At 41.0% G+C, this 20,531-nt stretch overlaps 1 protein-coding gene across 2 annotated transcripts in view; it reads right to left on the reverse strand.

Moving 5' to 3' along the window:
• Dock7 (dedicator of cytokinesis 7) overlaps positions 1-20,531 on the reverse strand; it is a 208,004-nt gene that overhangs the window by 26,127 nt on the left and 161,346 nt on the right. For both annotated transcript variants that reach the window (XM_052176813.1, XM_052176812.1), the window contains 7 exons: positions 14,081-14,263; positions 13,845-13,980; positions 10,523-10,619; positions 9,364-9,460; positions 7,374-7,508; positions 6,451-6,603; positions 701-859 (listed from right to left, as the gene is read on the reverse strand). In XM_052176813.1, coding sequence (XP_052032773.1) covers positions 701-859; positions 6,451-6,603; positions 7,374-7,508; positions 9,364-9,460; positions 10,523-10,619; positions 13,845-13,980; positions 14,081-14,263 — 960 coding nt within the window. The remainder of the gene's footprint in view (positions 1-700; positions 860-6,450; positions 6,604-7,373; positions 7,509-9,363; positions 9,461-10,522; positions 10,620-13,844; positions 13,981-14,080; positions 14,264-20,531) is intronic.

Here is a 20,531-nt window from a genome sequence, read left to right on the forward strand (position 1 = left end):
CCTATGGGGTCACAAATACCTTCAGCTCCTTGGGCCCTTTCTCTAGTTACTCCATTGGGCACCCTGTGCTCAGTCTAATGGTTGGCTTCGAGCATCCACCTCTGTATTTGTCAGGCTCTGATAGAGCCTCTCAGGAGACAACTATATCAGGCTCCTGTAAGCAAGCGCTTGTTGGCATCCACAATAGTGTCTGGGAAGGGAGGGCATTCTTCAGTTGACTACACTGTAAGCAGGGATGAGGTGCAGCAAAGCAAGGACTGCAGGAGCACTGGAGGAAACTGTCTCTCACGGAGTTAACAGTCAGCTTGGTGAAACTAGTTTTCCTAAAGGCAAGCTAATATTTGAATAACTGGCAGGACTGCCTATGTCTACTGCTACAAATGAGCAGAATTACACAACCAGATTAACTATTTTAAGAACAGGGGGCTGTGGAGATGGTTGAGTCTGTCCTCAACACCCACAGGCTAGGTGTGGTGGTTGGCATTTCATATAATTCCAGCAAGTATTGAGGCAAAGACAGGAGGATCCTTGGGCCTCACTGTCAGCATCCTAGTCAAACTAGAAACTTCAGGTTCAGTGTCAGAGGGTGGGAAAGTGACTAAGGAAAGACAATCAACTTTGACCTCTTGGCCTTTACAAGTATGAACATGTGCACAGAAACACATATGTGCACGCACGCACACACAGTAGCATTTCTCACCTGATCAGGAAATGTGGTTTCCCTCAATTCTAGATCTTCTTCAGCATATGTCAAAATAGTTTTTAGAGAGCGTCTTAAGAACTCTTCATTAAAATTCTGAGACGTACCCACCAAAGAAGACAGTGACATTGTGACTTGCATTTTCACTCTGGCAAAGTTCTGTGAAAGGGAAATTGTTAACAATTAAGGAAGTCAGATAAAACACGCTTTTGTTTCCTTTCGAAAGGAGAGGGCTAGGACCATGGCTCAGTGCTAGGGGCCTGCTTAGCTTGTGTGAGGTCCTAGGTTTGATCCCAATACTGCAAATAAAACAAAATCAAAGTTTGGTGGAAAAAATGCAATAGTGTCCCCTTTTAAAGGGACACTATGGACTCCAGGGAACTAAGCAGGTTTCTCCTGTAGCCTTCCTTCCTCACATCCTATCCCTTTGTCTCACTCCCGGGAACCCCAGGGCATACAAGATGTGATTTTCAGTCTCCTGGCCATCCACCAATTCCAGTTTCCCAGTCTTATCCCAGCTTTGTAGCAGACCAACTGATGTGGTCTCTCCTTTCAGTCTGGCCACACTCCCAGGGAACTAAGCAGGTTCTCTCCTACAGCCTTCCTTCTCACCCATCTCTTTGTCTCAATCACCAACACCAGAGACACCCTCTCCTTAGAAATCCACTGGTGCCCAGAAAATCAGATCCTCCAGGGAACCAAATCTTTGAGGCAGACATGCTTTCTTCCCTCCTGTGTACCTCCTCAGTGCCCTTCCCATTCCAGCCCGTCCCCATTCCTGTGCGTAGCTTTAGATACCTAGAAACAAGTCTTAGGAACCGCAGTGTCCACACACAAGGTGCTCAGAAGTACTTCCAAGCAGGCAATTCACTGGCGCTACATGATCCTAAGATCCAGAGAGGGCCAAGGAATGGAAAATCCAACAAAGACCAGATAACAAGACCCAGAACTACAATCATCCTAAACCCAGATGCCAGCATAAAAATACAACCAATTACAGTCAAGAGATGCAGGACAATATGTTTTCACTAGAGTCTGGGAATCCTACCACAACAGGCCCACGTATTCCAATACAGCTGAAGCACAAGACAAAGACTTCAAAAAAGCTATTATGAATTTAGTCGAGGACCTGAAAGAGGATATGAATCTACTAATAAAATCTATGAAAGCACAAACAGTGAATAAAATGAAGAAAAAGTTTAGAACATGAAAGTAGAAATGGAATCACTAAAAACCAAACTGAGGTAAAATTAGAAATGAAAAATTTAGGAACTTAAATAGGAAACTCCGAGGTAAGCCATGTCAACAGAATACAAGACAAGATAGAAGAAATGGATACTTTAGTCAAGAAAGTATTAAAACCAACCAAGCAAACAAAAACAAAACCAAACCAAACCTTTTGGCACAAAGCATCCAGAAAATCTTGGAAACTATGAAAAGACCAAATCAAAGACTAATAGGAATAGAGAAAGAAGAAGCCTATGTCAAAGGCACAGAAAACATGTTCTACAAATTTATATAAGAAAATTTCCCTCACCAAAAGAAGGAAGTTCCTATTAAAGTACAAGAAGCTACAGAACACCAAATAAACTGGACCAGAAATGAAATTCCCCATGATACATAATAATAAAAACACTAAACATGCAGAACAAATAAAGAACATTAAAAGCTTCAAGGGAAAAAGACCAAATAACATATACAGGCAGATCTATTAGAATAATGCCTGTTTTTATAATGGAGCCTTCTAAAAGGCAGAAGGGCCTGGACAGATGTTCCACAAACTCTCAGACACCAGAAGCCAGGCCAGATTACTATACCCAGCAAAACCTTTAATCACAGTAGATGGAGAAAGAAAAACAATCAACAATGAAGCCAAATTTAAGCAATATCTATCTATTCCAGCTCTAAGAAGGCACTAGAAACTTCAACATGGAAATGTTAACCACACCCAAGAAAACACAAGGAATAAATAATCTCAGAACAGCAAATCAATATAGGGAGAAAAACTCATACCACCACAACAAAATGATAGGAATTAATAAACACCGTACATTAATAACTCCCAATATTAATGGCCTCAATGACTCAATAAAGAGAGACTGATTATCAGATCACATTATGAGATAGGATCTATTCTTTTGATGCATCCAAGAAACACAAACATTTTTTAAATTAATGATTTGTTTATGTATGTGGGTATTTTGTCTGCATGTATGTCTGTACCCCAGAAGAGGGCATCAGATTGCATGGGACTATAGTTGTAAATGGCTATGAGCCATCATGTGGATGCTGGGAATTGAACTCAAGAACTCTGGAAGAACAGCCAGCACTCTTACTTGCTAAGTCATTTCTCCAGCCTCATAAAATATATCTTAATATCAAAGGATAAACATCATCTCAGGGTAAAATGACAGAGATATTTCAAGCAAACAAATCCAAGAAATAAGCCAGAGTAGCCATTTTAATATCTGACAAAATAGTCTTTAGATCAAAATTAGTCAGAACAGATGGGGAAAAATGCATCAAGAAAATATCGCAATTCTAAATAATTATGCACCAAACATAAGGGCACTGAAGTTGATAAAAGACTATAACTACAATAAAAATCACATATTTACTCTTACACATTGACAAGGTGTGACCAACAGATTGGTCATCTAGATAAAAACTAATCACAGAAAGGCTGGAGTTGACATCAGAAACCAAAAATCTACTAGATATTTATAGGTCATTTCACCTAATCACAAAAGAATATACCTTCTTCTTAACACCACCAAAACTGACCATATACTTGGCCACAAAGGAAGCCTCAACATATAAAAAGAAAACTGAAAAAAACACTGTATCCTATCTATCCACTGCAGATTAAAGCTGGATATCAGCAGCAATGCAAATATCAGAGAGCTTACAAATTCCCAGGAACTGAACAACTCACTGCTAAATAAACAATGGGTCAAGAAAGAAATGAAAACCTTTTTAGAATTGAATGAAAATGAAAGCACAACATATCCAAACTCATGACACATGAGAGGCAGTTCTCAGAGGCAAGTCCATAGCATAAAGTGTCTACACACACACACACACACACACACACACACACACACACACACACTTTTTCTAGAAGAAAAAGAAGAAAACACACCCAAAAGGATATAGCAATAAATACTCAAATTCTGGCTGAAATCAATAAAAGATATACAAACAAAGAATCAACAAAATAAGGAGTTGGTTCTTTGAGAAAAATCAGCCAGATTGATAAACTCATAGACAAATAAACTAAAAAATATCAAAACCAAAAAACACATCACCAACAAAATTCCAACATAATTTCTTCAACAGAAATTGAAAGGACAATTTTCAGCTTTATTTGGAACCACAATAAACCAGAATAACTAAAACACTCCTAAGGATAAAAGAATTGCTGGAGGCATCATCATCCCTGACTTCAAATTGTACTACCAAGCAATCATAATGAAAACAGTATGATATTAGCATAAAAACATAAACTGAGAAATGGAACTGAAACGAAGTCCCAGACATAAATCCACAGACCTATGGACACACACCTATAGTCTTTGATAAAGAAGCCAGAAATGCTGACATCACAGAACTCTTCAGCTTAGGCATCAAGTATGCCAAGTCTATACTCGACCACCAAGCTTCCTTCTCACATACAGATCCATGGTCTAAGAGTGGAGCATTTAACTCCAGCTTACTAGGTCCACGCCAAGATGAAGCTCGCTAAGACATACCATGCATGAAGAATGGTATAGCAGACTCTTTTACAGTGATTTTTTGTTTGTTTGTTTTTTGTTTTGTTTTTTGTTTTTCCAGACAGGGTTTCTCTGTGTAGCCCCTGGCTGTCCTGGAACTCACTCTGTAGACCAGGCTGGCCTCGAACTCAGAAATCCACCTGCTTCTGCCTCCCAAGTGCTAGGATTAAAGGCGTGTGCCACCACCACCCAGCTCTACAGTGATGTTTTAAAGAGTTTATAGCTTATCTTCTTTTTTTCCCCACAGTATAAATTCATTGCTGCTCCATTATTCCCTATTATGAAACCACTCTTATTCTGACATTTTGTACTTGACACTTGTGTGCATTCACAGTACACTGGCCACTCTCTCCTTGGAAGCTCCTGCATTAAGTTCTCTGTGTAAATATAGTTTCCTCATCTTCTGTGTATTTTGGTGCCTGGGACTGACCTTAGGGCCTCAGGACAGGAAGGCAAGCCCACTCCTGACACTGAACTAAATTCCCAGATCATCTTATTAAAGAATAATTTAATCTACCTCTTTTCTATTTTCTTTATTCCTTTGTTATTTATTTTAAACACAAATTGTGATGGTTAGTGTTAATTTGATAAACTCTAGAATCACATAGGAGATGAGTCTTTAGGCAAGTCTGTGAGGGATTGTTTTAATTCATCTTAATTTCTAAGAATGTCTGCAATGATTCTCTTGATTGCATTGGTGTGTGCACACAAAACAAACCTGCTTCCCCTTCAGTTGCTTCTGTCATGGTTTTTATCCAACAAGAGAAAAAGGAACTAAAACACCAATGTTTCTTATTTTTGTCAAAAATTTCTTCACACTTGACAGGCACTAAAAAGCTTCATTGATACCTTTCCTTCAACTAACATACATACTTGTCTGTCTTCAGATCATATTCCTCTGTAGAGCTCAAGACCTTTTGTATTACTGAACACTTCCATCTGGACGTTGCATGGATAACCTGACATCAGTATATCTAATGTACCTAGTTTGCTGTTGACTTCCTCAGGCCGCCCACGCTCACCCTGCTCTTCATAGGATGAACGTACCCAGTCCCTGCTGCCTTTAAACTATCAGTTTTTCATTCCTAAAAGCACTACTTTCCTCAACAGCAGTCCCATTTCTGCCCTGAGTCACTGCAATGACTTCCTGGTTAACCACCTGACTGTTGTTTAGGCCTGCACTCCATCTTTTGTGTCAAATACTAAATGCCTATCAATCATTCCTTTAATGGTGGTGATTTATTATAGAGAAGTAGGAAGAAAAAAAAGAGAGAAGTGGCTGGGCGGGCGGGAGGGCGGTGGCACACGCCTTTAATCCCAGCACTTGGAAGGCAGAGGAAGGCAGATTTCTGAGTTAGAGGCCAGCCTGGTCTACAGAGTGAGTTCCAGGACAGCCAGGGCTATACAGAGAAACCCTGTCTCGAAAACAAACAAAAACCAAACAAACCAAACATTCCTTTATAATTTGCCAGTGGCTCACACTGTGAGAGCAATAGAACTCAAGTACTAAGGGGAGTAAACACATTATTACACTATGTAGTGGGGACTGAGGAGGTAGTAGTGAAGAGCAAAGTTAGCATCACTGCCCATTTTAAATTATTTCTCATCAGAGATGCTAATCTATAAATTGTCTTTTTTTCCTAAGCAGGAAAAAAAAATTCCCAGAACAACACAAAATGCTATCGAGAACAAGTTTCAAGAAATTCCATGTGTAGTCAAATGTTAGGAACTTTAAAAAACTAGATGTAATTTATAATGCAACTAGAATTTTTTGTTTTAGCCTATGAGAACCTGGCACCCGACAGAAATGGAGCAGTCTGAGTCTGTATCATCCACCACACACCATACATATGCATGCACCCATGCATGTACACACTTAAGTAAGACACCCAAGGGATGGGAATCACGACGCTCTGAGTCTACTGAAGATGTATTTCATTATGAACCCTGAGCCTTTCTTTCATGGCAGACACTTACATTCCCGATCTCAAAGTTCTGCCTCATGAGGAGGTAAAGGGAGGCGCTGGCGTGTGACCGGATCGTGCTGATGCTACTGCTGCAATGTCGCAGGAGCCGGAGGCACAGATCCGCACACTGCTCTGTCTCTTCCTCAAACAGGAGCTCAGGAAACTGTAAACACCAGAACGATGTATGTTAATATAGCCTGACTTAGAAATGTGATAGGTTAGCCCAGAAATTAAAATGAATGGTTAAGAGACAATAGCAGTTAAGGTCAACAGTGCAGATCACAGCCAGACAGGCGGGTCGAAATCCTGGTGATGTCACTTGTTAGGCAGTGGTGTGACACTGGGAACACTACATTTTTCCATGTGGTAGGCCCAGTAACAAACACTACCTTCATAAACTGTTGTGGCTTCAGTCACACATTATGAAGAACAGTACGGGCGTGTAAGAACACAAGATGAATAAACAAAACCCAACGAACGTGTTCCCTGGGTAGGGGTGGGGAGAGGACGACAAACAGGAAATAACTGGTGCAGCAGAGCACACCGCACCTTTACACAGCGAGGGCCGAACTGCCCATCCATTTAATTCTTAACAAACGAGCTAAAGAGAAAGCTACACTGTGGGAGCTAGAGCTCAAAGAGTGCTTGCATCGCGTCTCTGTCTCCATCTCCGAGGACCTAGGCTCAGGCTCTGGAACCACAAAGCCCAGAGGAAGGAACAAGGCAAGAGGAGGACAGCCAGCACTCAGGCGGCTACTGAGCTCAGGCTCTTCTCAAAACAAAATGATTTTAGACAGGCAGCCGATTATCAATAAATCAGGTCAATGCAAGTTCCAAAGACAGAATCAGAGTCAGAGGCCCAAGAGTATTAAGTGTTTAATTCACAGCATATTGACCGGTGAGTGTGGCAAAGGACCTTGGGCAGTGACTCACCTTGGAGACCAGGGCCCGCTGTGTGGCAAAGCAGTGCTGCAGGTACACCGCGCTTTGGTTGCAGGCCATGCTCTGCAGCAGTACTTTGAGCACGCCGCCCAGGAGGCTCTCCTTGGACTCTGTCACAGACACGGTCTGCAATTGAAAGATAAAGTGTAAAATAGACATGTGTCTATAACGTGGCCAGGTAGGTAAAATATGCATGAAAACACACACATTTACAAGATAAGAAAATGTCAGAGCTAGAAGGACTTCAAGAGAAGACCCCGCGCAGTGTTTGATGGAAGGAAGGAAGACAGGAGTAAGAAGGCAGAGAGAATTCAAGCTGCAGAATTCAAGCTGCGTGTGGGGAGAGGAGCACGGACAGAGCAGAGGGCAGGAAAAGAGGAAGCGCATTAGAAAATCTGTAAATAAACTTGGACTTCTGACTGAAGCACTTGCTGCAGTGCCCATGGCAGATAACATTTGTTATATATCAAAAATAATTTTTCTCTTTCCTCCTTTAAGAAAAGGAATCCTAGCTTTTAGCTGGGGACTTGGAACTAATCTAAAAAGAAGTGTGTAATAAAGACAAATCCCTCCATGAGGCATGCGCTTAGAAACACCCGTGGCTCTTTGGCCCAGTGAAATGTAGTGTGGTGAGGAGGGAAGCCTGGGCAAGCGCTTTGCATAATTTGTCATAGATTTTTATATTTATACTACCGGGAAGGGGGTAAATAAATGTAAATAAATAAAATAATTAATAAAAATATTTATATTATTTCTATTTTTTTTAGTAGTTTAGACCTAGCCAAACCAATAGATCATCAAAATAGAAAGCCTTTTAAAGTCTGAAGAAGTCCCCATTGTTGTCATTAAGCAGTCAAGAAATAGAGAATTTTAAAAACTATTTAGTATTTGTCATCTTGTGAGTTTGTCTACATGTTGCGCATGTCTGTATATGCAGCCGGAGGAGAGTGTTGAGTGTCTTCTACTATGCTCTGACTATTTCTTCGAGCCGGAGTCTCTCTGAACCTTGGGCTTGTGGCTTCCTGGCTAGGCTGACCCCATCTTCACGTCCTTTGGAACTGGTTACATGTACGTGGGAGAAGCCAGGATTTGTTATGTAGGCACTAGAATCTGGTCTGCAGTCTTTCCATGCCAAGTGCTCCGAACTCTGAGCCAGCTCTCTAGTTACAAGAAATACTGAAGGTTTTATGTTTTGAAATCTTCAATCAGGATAGCAGCAAGTAAAATATAAGAAAAATAACCCTGAGGAAGTGAATAGAACAGACTATAAAGAGAATACAGAATGCTCTGACGTAGACAGATATTACAACAGCATTGAGTTAAGACCCAGAGAGAGTGATAGCAGCAGAAAGGGATTGCCAGAAACAGGTGAGAGACTGTTTACTCAAACAACTGCAGCGTCCTGGTCATGGAGTCACACCCTGGTTCTCCTACTTTCTTCCTGTGTTCCTGGCACACTCTGAGACATCTCTGTGGCTAACTACTGTTATCTATGGGAGCAGGACAGCCATCATTTCAACGGCCTTTCTCTTATGAACACCACGTAAGTTAATACTTGTGAAGTACTTGGACGTTGCTTGAAGCACTTCCTAAGTGGCTGCTGTCTAGAAAGCAGCTGGTGAAGCAGTTTACAGTTATGAAAAATTACCAAATAGGGTCATTACACATAAAAACCTAAAGTACAGCTTAGTATGTAGAAGATAGAGAATAAACTCAGCATATCTCCATGCTGTGTGTTAAATATATTCCAGTGGGATACCCCATTATTAGAAACACAAGTCAAGGCCTTGAAGATGACAGATGCAGATTTTATAGGTACCCTCAAAGAATAAACATTTAAAAACTTGGGAAGAAATAGAATTTATAACTAGAAAATTACCAACTACTTAGAACTCCTGATGTCTGAGCACCATTGTGTGGCTCAAACGGATTTTCCAACCTCCGTCTGCGAATCCATAGTTAGCCTCTTGCCTGTCCTTACCTGGACAATGATCTCTAGCGTGTCTAAGATGATGAGGTTTGCTTCAGTAGCCAGGTTTCCATCAATCAGTGCTTCGTGTTCTATCTCTGCTCTTGACCTGATATGAAATATTGTAAGCAATTTTACTGATCTTCCCAAAAAGCCAGAAATTAAAAAAAACTACTTAAAGATTCATTAAAACAAAAACCTTGAAACTATTTGCTTCAAGGAAAACTTACAGAAAAGTAAGAAAGATTTAGTATTTAATGTATCAAAATGTTCTGTTTCCCTACATCTTGTTAACTGCATAGCAACATATTTATCTTTCTTTTTTTGTTTTGAGACAGGTTCTCACTGTATATCCCTGACTTGCTTGGAACTTGTTATATAGACCAGGCTGTCCTCCAATTTAGAGATCTGCCCGCCTCTGTCTCCCTAGTGATACCACATCAGGCCACATGTCCATCGGCCCCCACAAGTGTCACCAAGGGCATGCATGTCTGCTTGGCCTACAGCACTATTCTTCAGAGCGTTGCCACAGACACTAGGTGGTGCTAGGTCTATACACTGCTGTATGTAAGGCAGTGTTCAAAAGCTAAGCACTCCTCCTAGATTTTCAATGTATTTATCAACAACAATAAAAGCACTGCATTTCCTAAGATTTTAATCTAATTTCCTCTTTGCTAGTCATACAAATATTCTCAGACAGTAATTTAACTCCCGAATAAGACTGGGTGGAATCATATATTAGAAACAAAACTTTTAAAAAAAATGGCAATAGATACTACTAACAAACCTGATTATAATCATTACAAAAGTATATATACATATCAAAATTGATATTGTATAGTGTAAATACATTTCTTGCCAATTATAACCCAATAAAGAGAGGGAAAACAAACAAAACAAAACAATTTGATGCTGAAATCAGTTGCAAAATGTATGTTCTATGGAGGATTAGTTGGGTAAATGAGCTTGCTTTATTTTTAAATCAGTTTTAAAATATGCAATATATTTTACTATAACATAAAGTTATAATTTTAATTTAATTTAAAACTTAAAAATCAAACATAAACACATATCTTCTAAGATATCAATGCCTAAAAACATAAAAACCTAAGATGATTTGTTTTGTGTTTAAAATCTAGGCAGCCCATTAACACACTAGAAATCATATTACTTATCGAGTTTCTCTGTGTTCTGACGCCAGTGAGTCATGTCCTTTCTCCACCGCAGGTTTTCTTGGCTCCCAAAGGCACTTCCAGATGGGCTCCTCTCTATCAAACAAATTTCAAAATGGGATTTCAGTTAGACCATATATACACATTTGACAACACACAAGAAATAGTGGGTACTCTTGATTTTATAAATAGCCATTTTTTTTGGAAGAACTGGGCAGGAATGATTTTTATTTAAGTTTTCATAATAACTAAGGAAAAAATATTTTCTATATAGTATATATCTTGGGGAAAAATTTACCTTTTAAATAAGCAAAGAAAGGCTCTACCACGGGTTGTGTTCTAAGGCCGAATGGAATGGCTCCTTCCCGAGACTGCACTGGGATGTGCTTATTCAGTCTGCTTCCTTGCTCTCCCTGCAGGGGTGGGTAATCTGAATAGTCTCACTACATGTTCCTGATTTAGGATGTACACAATAGCTACTCATGCCATGCAGTAGCTATGTCTGATTGGTTTGCTCATCAACTTCTACTGGTTAAACAATCATCCACCACCTTTTTGGGAACCTTCCCCCACCCTTCAAGAAATCCTTGCCTAAGTATTTGCTTTGCTTCTTGTTCATAACATTAATTATTAATTTTTAATGAGACATGGTCTCACTCTGTAGCCCAGGCTGTCCTGGAATGTGTAGCCAGAGCTGATCATGAATTTAACATAATCCTCCTGTCTCAGTCTGGCAAGTGATAGAATTACAGATGTGAGCACCTTGTAGGCTCTATAGCATATATTCATATAAGACCATGTTACCTGACAGATGTGATGCCCATTTTGTTCCGCATTTAATAATCAAGAATCTGGGATGTACTGAGTGCACAATAAATTCATATTCATGCAAAAGCATACTAGGGACTAGGAAGACGGCTCCATGAGTAAGTGTTTGCCACATGACCAGGAGAAGAGGGAGTCAGATCCCTAGAACCCACACACGAGCGCGGCACACATGGTGACCCGCTTGTAATTTTAGCCTTGGGAGGCAGAGACGGGACCTTTGGAACAAGCTGGCTGCAAGATGGTCATATCATAGCATTTTGGGTTAACTATAAGGCCTTGCCTAAAAGAATGAGGAGGAATAATTGATGAAGATCCTCACACCAACCTTAGGTCTCCAATGCACCGTACATGCACATATACAAACACACAAACACACAAAGATGAAACACCTGTATCAGAATAAGTTTCTTTTTCAAAAAGATATTCTTTGTGTACATGGGGTGGGGGGGAAGAGGGAGAGAGGCAGGGAAGGAGAGGGGGAGGGAGACTTGCTATAAGTGCTGAGAACTAAACTTCTATCCTCTCCAGGAGCAGTTTACAATTACTTCCTCTGGTCTATTTCCTGGTTCTATAGGAAAAGTGGGGAGGGGCACTTCCTCCTCGAGGACTTTAGGTTTGAAGGCAGACTGCATGGCATGGGGAGCCTTTTAACAGGCCCCAGAACTTTATCCTGAGTGGACAAAGCACCAGGGCTGGTGGAAAAATCCACAGGCATGTGATGGAACCAGATTTTAAGCTTCCAACTAGGAAATGAGAAGTCCACTTCTGAAAACACTGGGACTTAAAACTGTTTGAGAGGAGGGAGGGACAGCAAAGGGGAGTTCAGAGTTCACACAGGAACTTTAGAAGCATCAAGAAACAGAGATCACTTTATGTAACGAAAGACAAATCTCTACGCTTTCCTACTGTTTTCCTTTCTGAAATTTGAAATTTGAAATATTTATTATTGTTGTTGTTGTTGTAAATATGTGTTTCTATGTGTGTGTACTCAAGGACAGGTACTCATGAAGGTCTGAGACCATGGATCCCTGGGAACTGAAATTACAGGTGGTGGTAAACAACCTAAGACGGGTGCGTCTGCAGGAGCATTAACTGCTGAGTCACAGTGTCCAGCCGTCTTCTGAAATGTATTCTGATCACAGTTACCACCCTTCCCCAGCTTCCTACTTACCCCACTCAGTGCTCTTTCTCTCCTTTATAACCCATGGAGTGCAATTTGTGTCACTCAAATACTCCTGGATGTAGAGCTTGCTATGGGGCATGGTTAACACACATCCTTAACACTGGCAACAGCTCTTATGCTAGGGGTGGGAATTCTTGCTACCTCCGTGCTGGGATTGTTGGCTTGAGATCCATTTTCCCTTCCCAGGGAGATTGTGTCATATTCAATAAATTCTAAACACATACAATATATAAAATCTACTTAAATAAATGATCTATACTAATGGCATCAGAAATCCAATACAGTTCATAGGTCAGATGTGGTGTTATACAGACCTGTAGTCCCAATATTTGAAGAGTGAGGCAGGAGGATTACCAACAGTTACGGTCAGCATGTTCTTACACATTCAGTTCCAGGCCACCCAGGGTTAAACTACCAGACAAGACCCCATCTCAAAATAAATAAATATATAAAGTAAAAAATAAAATCCATCATAGATTCACACTTTACCCTTTTCATACCTAACACATCCATGTTACGTGTTTAGTATATATTCTTTACACAGATGACTAAGCCATTCCTCTGACATGACAGAATTTTTCAAAATTCGTATTTATGTGTCATTTTAGCTTTTACAAATGCTCACATATACATTATCATCACATGATGATAAGATAGGTAGTTCTGCTAACTTCTCAATTCTAAAAATAATCACAGAGGTAAGGAAAGGAAGCCGGGAGATCATGGCCAAGGTTAATGCATGTCAACCTACGATTAGACATAGTCCTCATCTGGGAAAAACTATTTTTTTCTCCCTTTCATGTTAGTCTGTGGGCAACATTTTTATATTTGATATATATATTAATTTACTATGCAGACTAGGACATTGAACAGTTAAGAGGCAAGTTACATAAAATAATATATACTAGACTGTGGGTGATGATGTGCTGTGTGGATTTACATTGTAAGAAGTATGCTACTCTTAAACATCTTGATGATGGAGGAAGCTATATTTATGTTTGTTCAGAGGGTACGCATAAATCTCTGTCCTTTGTGCTCTGAATCTAAAATGTCTATTTTTAAAAGGAGCAGGAAGGAATGCTATTGATATTTATACAAAGGCAAAACTGTGACCATCCAGAGCAAACTAGGACACATGCCATCATCTGAAATCAGAATTTCACCTAGCATCTTCAGAGAAGCAATTCCCACGTTGACTCAGTTACACTCAGAGTTTCTGGACAGTCCCAGCAGACTGGTGACAGTGAGGGCTATAGGACACAGTCCCTGGAAGCGAGGCGGCCCTAACGGAGATGAGAAGATGCACCTACCGAGCTGCCCTCTGCTGCGCCGCACCATCTCCTGCCTGGCACCGATGCTCCCCAGGATGGCTTCTTCAAGCTTGGCTCTCATGTCCTTTGATTTCTTAAAAGTTAAACTATTCATTCTTTCAAATACCTTTTTCCCCTAAAATTGAAACATCAGAAGAGACACTGAGGACACTTCCTTCTTCCTTTCTGCATTATTTTACTTCCTTATAAGCTCCAATGGTGCAATGGCTACTTACTTTGTACTCAAAGCAAGACACACACAGATAGAGCAGATCCAGCAGCCGGTTCAGCTGGAGGACTGAGAGGTCTGTGAACCACTTCTGCAGAACAGTCTCATCTGCGTTCTTGAGAACCCAAAGCAGGCAGATCAAAAGGCTCCGGCTTGACTCTGCTGAGAAGGTGGTGTGCTGCCGGCCACTCTGAAAACAAAGACCAGCAGCATGAGACTGGCTGGCTTGGTGGGGACCATTTGGGTTTTTGTTCGCACACACCTGAAACTCTACTATTTGGGACACTCAGGTAGAAGACCTCCAAGTGTGAGGCTAGCCTGCGCTACCTATCAAGCTTCAGGAAAGCCTGGCTATATTCCAAGACTCTGCCTAAAATCAAATTAACAAATACTTTAAAATAAAAATCTCTTTCTTTTTTTTAAAAAATATTTTTATTTTCTATATTCTTTGTTTACATTCCAAATGATTTCCCCTTTCCCGGATCCCCCCTCCCCATATGTCCCATAAACCTTCTCTCCATCCATTCTCCAATCACCTCCCTCCTTTTTCTCTGTCCTTATATTCCCCTCCAATGCTAGATCAATCCTTTCCAGGATCAGGACCCTCTCCATACTTCTTCATGGAAATCATTTGTTAAGCGATTTGTGCCTTGGGTATTCAGGGTTTCTGGGCTAATTAATATCCACTTATCAGAGATTGCATTCCATGTGTATTCTTTTGTGATTGGGTTACCTCACTTAGGATGATATTTTCCAGATCAAACCATTTGCCTAAAAATGTTGGGAATTCATTGTTTCTAATTGCTGAGTAGTATTCCATTGTGTAAATATACCACATTTTCTGTATCCATTCCTCCTTTGAGGGGCATCTGGGTTCTTTCCAGCTTCTGGCTATTATAAATAAGGCTACTATGAACATAATGGAGCATGTGTCTTTATTGCATGCCGGGGAATCCTTTGGGTATATGCCCAGGAGAGTCCTGTCCAGCAGGGTCCTCCGGAAGTGTCATGTCCAGTTTTCTGAGGAACCGCCAGACTGATTTCCAAAGTGGTTGTACCATCTTACAGCCCCACCAGCAGTGGAGGAGTGTTCCTCTTTCTCCACATCCTCGCCAACACCTGCTGTCTCCTGAATTTTTAATCTTAGCCATTCTGACTGGTGTAAGGTGAAATCTCAGGGTTGTTTTGATTTGCATTTCCATAATGACTAATGATGTTGAGCACTTCTTAAGGTGCCTCTCATAGCTTCTTAAATCAAGAATTTGATTTTGGTAACACACGGGAAAGCCAGGCATACAGAGCTCTAACGTCGAAAGTTTATAAACAGCAGTAGACATTTGCTGCAATGTGGCAGAACTGCCAACAGAGGGCAGTACATGTCAAGAGAAGCATAAAGAGAAAGCCAAGTTTCTACTGTTAAAGCCTTTAAAGCCTGTTAAAGCTTTACTATGTAAAGATAGACATATCATAGAATATCAGACAATGAAAATGAGGCGCAAAGCAACTGACTCCGAGTAAGTGGTCGTATGAAAAACTAATAGTAAACTAATGCTGGTACAGTTTAGGGGAGCATGGCTTCTTTCCAACTACTAGCGACATACGAAGGGAAATGCGAGGCCATGCTCTGGTGGTTTGAATGGGAATGGCCTCCACAGTCTCAGGCATTTGAACACTGGGCTCCCTATTAGTGAGAGTGTGAGGACATTTTGGTAGTGTAGCCTTGCTGGAGGAAATATACCAGTGGGGGCAGACTCTGAGGGTAAAAGCCTTCAGCCATTTCCAGTGTGCTTTCTCTGCTGCATGTTCATGGTTGAGATGTGAGCTCGCTCTCAGCTTCCTGTTTCTGCAGCTGTGCCTGTCTGCTGTCTCTGAATGTGATCCTGCACACAGAAATACTGTAAGAAGATGTTCTTGTTTTAACCCCAGGTGTAGGGATGTGAGGCTGCTTCAGACTGTCCTTAGCAGCTGGCCATGATTTGCCCCTTGTAGCAGAAGCATGGTTTTGCCAGCTGCAGATAATTTCTGCGACTGTGTGACCTTTGAAATTCTGGGAACTTTTCAGAGGGTATTATATAAATGTGAGGGCTCCAGAGTTGGTTATTGTTGGTCATTCAGGGGGATTGGTTTTGGTTTGTTAGTGATAGGTTATTTCTACGCTGTTAAAATGAGCCAATTTAAGCCAGATTAGATTATATTAAAGGTAGGTTTATTGGGAAACTGCACTAGGGGGAGTTCACTGGCTCCAGGGACCAAGGCCAAAGAAGTTGCCATGGAAAAATGGGGGGGGGGAAGGGTGGGGGAGGGAGAAAGAGAGAAAAGGGTGTGTGTGCAGAGAGAGAAGAGAGGAGAGAGAGACCAAAATGTCTGGACTAATATATAGGGAGGAACCCCTGGGGGAAGGTCAGCCCAGCCCTTGGGCTGGAAAGCTCAGGTTAGGGTCAGGGTGGGCATTAGGGACTGAGGAATGGTGGGAGAACAAGGAAGCCAGGTCCACTTTGGTATGCAAAATATGCACCTTAGTCCTTTGTCTCAGGTCCCCAAAACAAACAGTTTGTGGCTGAGGTCAAAGAAGAAATAAAAGGAAAGAAATTAGATTCAGGGATTGCTCCCCCCCACCTCTCCTCCATCCTTCTTTTTTCCCAACTAGTGATAGGGGGTGAAACGGGGGTGGGGGGGTGGGAGGTGGGGGGGAGGCAGGGGGATGAGAAATGGAATTCATGAAGAAGCAAAGACAGGTTACAGTTACTTGAAAGTTTCCTTTAAAAAAGGACAAGAAAAGTAAGGAAAGACTCAGGCAAGCTGAATCCACTTAGCTGCCAAGGCCGTGATTTTACTTGTCTCCACAACTTTCCTTCTGTGTTCTGGTTGTGTATGATAGTAGCAGCTAACACAAATACATACTCTGGCCCAGGCAATGTGCTAAACACTGAATTTGTAGTAACTTATTTCTCTCTTGCCAGTTCTCAAAAAGATAAATATTATTACGAATCCCTATTACAGCAAGAAAGCAGAGTCGTTGCAAGTCTTCGGTAGTCAACAGTGAGTCAGCACTCCACATGTAGCAACTGTGGCTCCGGAGAACAAGCTCTTACACAGACACTGCCTCTGATGCACTTATAATCATCAGTGATGACCATGTGGGATATAGGGAGCACGGGAGACACATTTGTTCTTCCATATAGCAGCACATTTTTAGAAAGCCAGGTGATTAGTCAATCACAATGTCATTTTGGTGTATGGAGAGGGACAAACTATAAAACAGAAAGCATAAAAAAGTCCTATACACTCTAAAATATAATCTATAACAGCATATAGTGTGGTTCAGTTAATAAATGGTTTTGGGACAACTGATTCCTCTTCAGGGGAAAAGAATGGATTTCTATCTTGTATCATTCCATAAAAAATAATTTTAGATCAAGAAAGAATATAAATGGGAAAGCTAAGATGTAAAACCATTAGGAAAAAATATAGTTAAGAGCATTATAGTTCATGCTAACCAAAGGCACAGCCACCAAAAATACATTAATAATTTTAATTTCAAACTGCTGAACACTTCATATCAGTTCACCAAAGAAACAAAAATCTGGTGGAGTAACAAACAAGGAGAAAGGTCTAAACCTCAAGTGCCACGGGAAAGCAGAGTAAACAGACAAACCCCAGTGAAGGCCAAAACATTCAAGCAGAAGCAGCTGCAAACACAGGACCCCGTAACTAAGAGAAGAGCCATCAGATTTGAACACCAGCTATCTACGACCTGGATCAGACACTAGACCTAGATGTGGGAAATGGAGCATCTTCACTGAAATCCTCCCTGACCTCCCTGACCCTGCTGTGAGCAGAAAGAAGGGAGTAACCAGAAATCTTTACAGCTAGAAATGTAAAAGCTCTAATTCTTAAACAGCCAGAAGTCTGTCTAAAGATTACAGTGAGCGTTATAGACATTTTGAGCTGAATAATGAAAAGGAGCAGTTAAAAGATGGTCCAATAAACAAGCAGAGAAGAAAGGAAGGAGCATGAGCAGGCCTCATGCACGCACGCACGCCGTTGACCATGGCCAGGGACAGTCAGCAGAGGAACGAGCAGCAGTGACCCTACCAACGAACCACACACCTCAAACGGCTTTTTCCTTTTTGACACCTTTGGGACAAAGCCTCTCTATGTAGCTGATATCAAACTTGCAATCCTCCTGCCTCAGCCTTCTTAGTGCTGAGACTATAGGCATGAATGAATAAACATGTCCAAACATTCAAAACTGCTTATGAGACAATATGAAAAAAATTGCAAAATGCTAGCCATGGAAACAAACTGCATTGATTATGCTTGTGACAGACATGAGGAAGATCACACTAAACATTTAGAAAAATTTTATTTGCCATGAAATTTGAATAAAATTTTTAGTAGATTATAATTTATAAAAAGGAGTATAAGAAGAAACAGTAACAGTCTTATAGCCATGAGAAGAAATATGCCTAATGTCAAAACAAACAAACCAAAAAACCCTAACACCCTCTACTTCCTCAATGCAAGTGCAGAAAGGAAAGACATTTTCAAAACTCCAGGAAGGAAGAAATCTAATCTCAAAAACAGGCACATGAGAAGAACAGAAGGGAAGAGGAAACCTGGTGCTGTCCCAGGTAACTGCTGGCTTAGCTTTGATCTCAAACCTGGAAAGAACATTCAGAGAGGAAGATCACAGACAGAGTTACTTAAGAGCAAAAGTTTCACGGTTGTTTTAACAATTAACTGAAACCAACCATTAGTGGTGGCTCACACCTTTAATCTCTGGACTGAGGAGGCAGGGGCATGCAAACTCTTTGAGTTCAAGACTAGCCTGGTCTACACCCCAAATTCCAGAGCTACATAGTGAGATCTGTCTCAAACAACAACAAACACAAACAAACAAACAAACAAAAAACAACAGCAAAAAAGATTAGAAATCTAAACAATCTGATCATCTTAATGACTGAAGAAAGTTTTAAAAATCATTTAATTGGGGCTAGTGAGATGGCTCAGTGGTTAAGAGCACCAACTGCTTTCCCAAAGGTCCTGAGTTCAAATCCCAACAACCACATGGTGGCTCACAACCATCTGTAACAAGATCTGATGCCCTCTTCTGGGGTGTCTTCAGACAGCTACAGTGTACTTACATAGAATAAAATAAATAAATCTTTAAAAAGATCTCGCCCCCTCCCATGGGTGTGTGTGTGTGTGTGTGTGTGTGTGTGTGTGTGTGCGCGCGCAAGCGCGCACGCGCGCGCACGCGCACCCCAAATTGAGTTACAGGTGGTTGTGAGCTACCTACTGTGGGTGCTGGGAACCAGGCTCTTTAACACAAAACATTAACAGTAAAATGTTGAAACCTTTCCTACAGATGCTGAGTTACGCCGCACTGGAGATCACCAGTGAACCAATTGTGGAAAACAAACAAAAAGGAACAAGCTAAACTGTCAAGCCCCTGATTCTATGTTCCCACTGCTGGGACTGCAGACATGGCCCTCGACACTTGGCTTAGGGTTAGATTTTATAGTGCACGTTATACATTCTTCTACATGGAATTTTCACCAAAAGCATGCTACACCAGAAAAATGAATTAATTGGAACTCATCAAAGTTACTAATTTTTGTATTTTATATACCTGGCTGAAACAATTCAATTCATACCTTTAAAAAGGATTTAGCTGTTTTAATGCCCCACAAAAACTGTTCAGGCTTTCTAGTACTATAATGATTTGTCTACAAATAATTTTAGCCTATATTGTTCCTGAATTTTAGGAATAAGAATTCATGCTTGGGAAAGGACATGCAGGCCTGAAACATCATCTTGAAAACACCACCGACTTTACAGTAAGCACCCTGCTCAGCCTTTGAAAGGCAGCTGGATAGAGAGTCATGATAAACGATTAAGTAACAGCACTAATTTTAAGAATTTTCTACAATTAAAAAAACCCAAATGTTGCATTTTAAACACTGTCATCACCACGAGAAGAAGCGATGACCAACAGGAAAGGGAGGGCTGGCAAATCATGCAGCTCTGAGAGACCTGCGCCTGCAGCACACCAAGAACACTTTCAGTTCGGAATGAGACAAAGGATGGGAACGGCCCTTTCTCCAAAGAAAGAGGATGTGCCAATGAGCATGCTATTTAAAAAGGGCTTAGCTTCTCAAAACTGTTGACTGGACTGCAGAGATGTCCAGCAAATCCATGCCAAGGTTTCTACCCAAGAGAGATACAGAAGGACTTGCATACAAGTATTCACTACAGCATTTATTATTCCCAATGGCCGAGAAACAGGAGTATCTAAATGTTAACCAACTAAACACAGACAAACAAAATTTGGGTCTGTTATCAGAATGTGATATTATTTGGTACTTCAAACGAGAAAAGAGCCATGGAGACATGCTGTTGAATGAATGGAGAGATCTTAAAAACAGGTCAGGCCAGCGACGGGAAGAAGACCA

This window comes from Apodemus sylvaticus, chromosome 3 (assembly GCF_947179515.1).
Source record: "Apodemus sylvaticus chromosome 3, mApoSyl1.1, whole genome shotgun sequence".
NCBI classification, from domain to species: Eukaryota; Metazoa; Chordata; class Mammalia; order Rodentia; family Muridae; genus Apodemus; species Apodemus sylvaticus.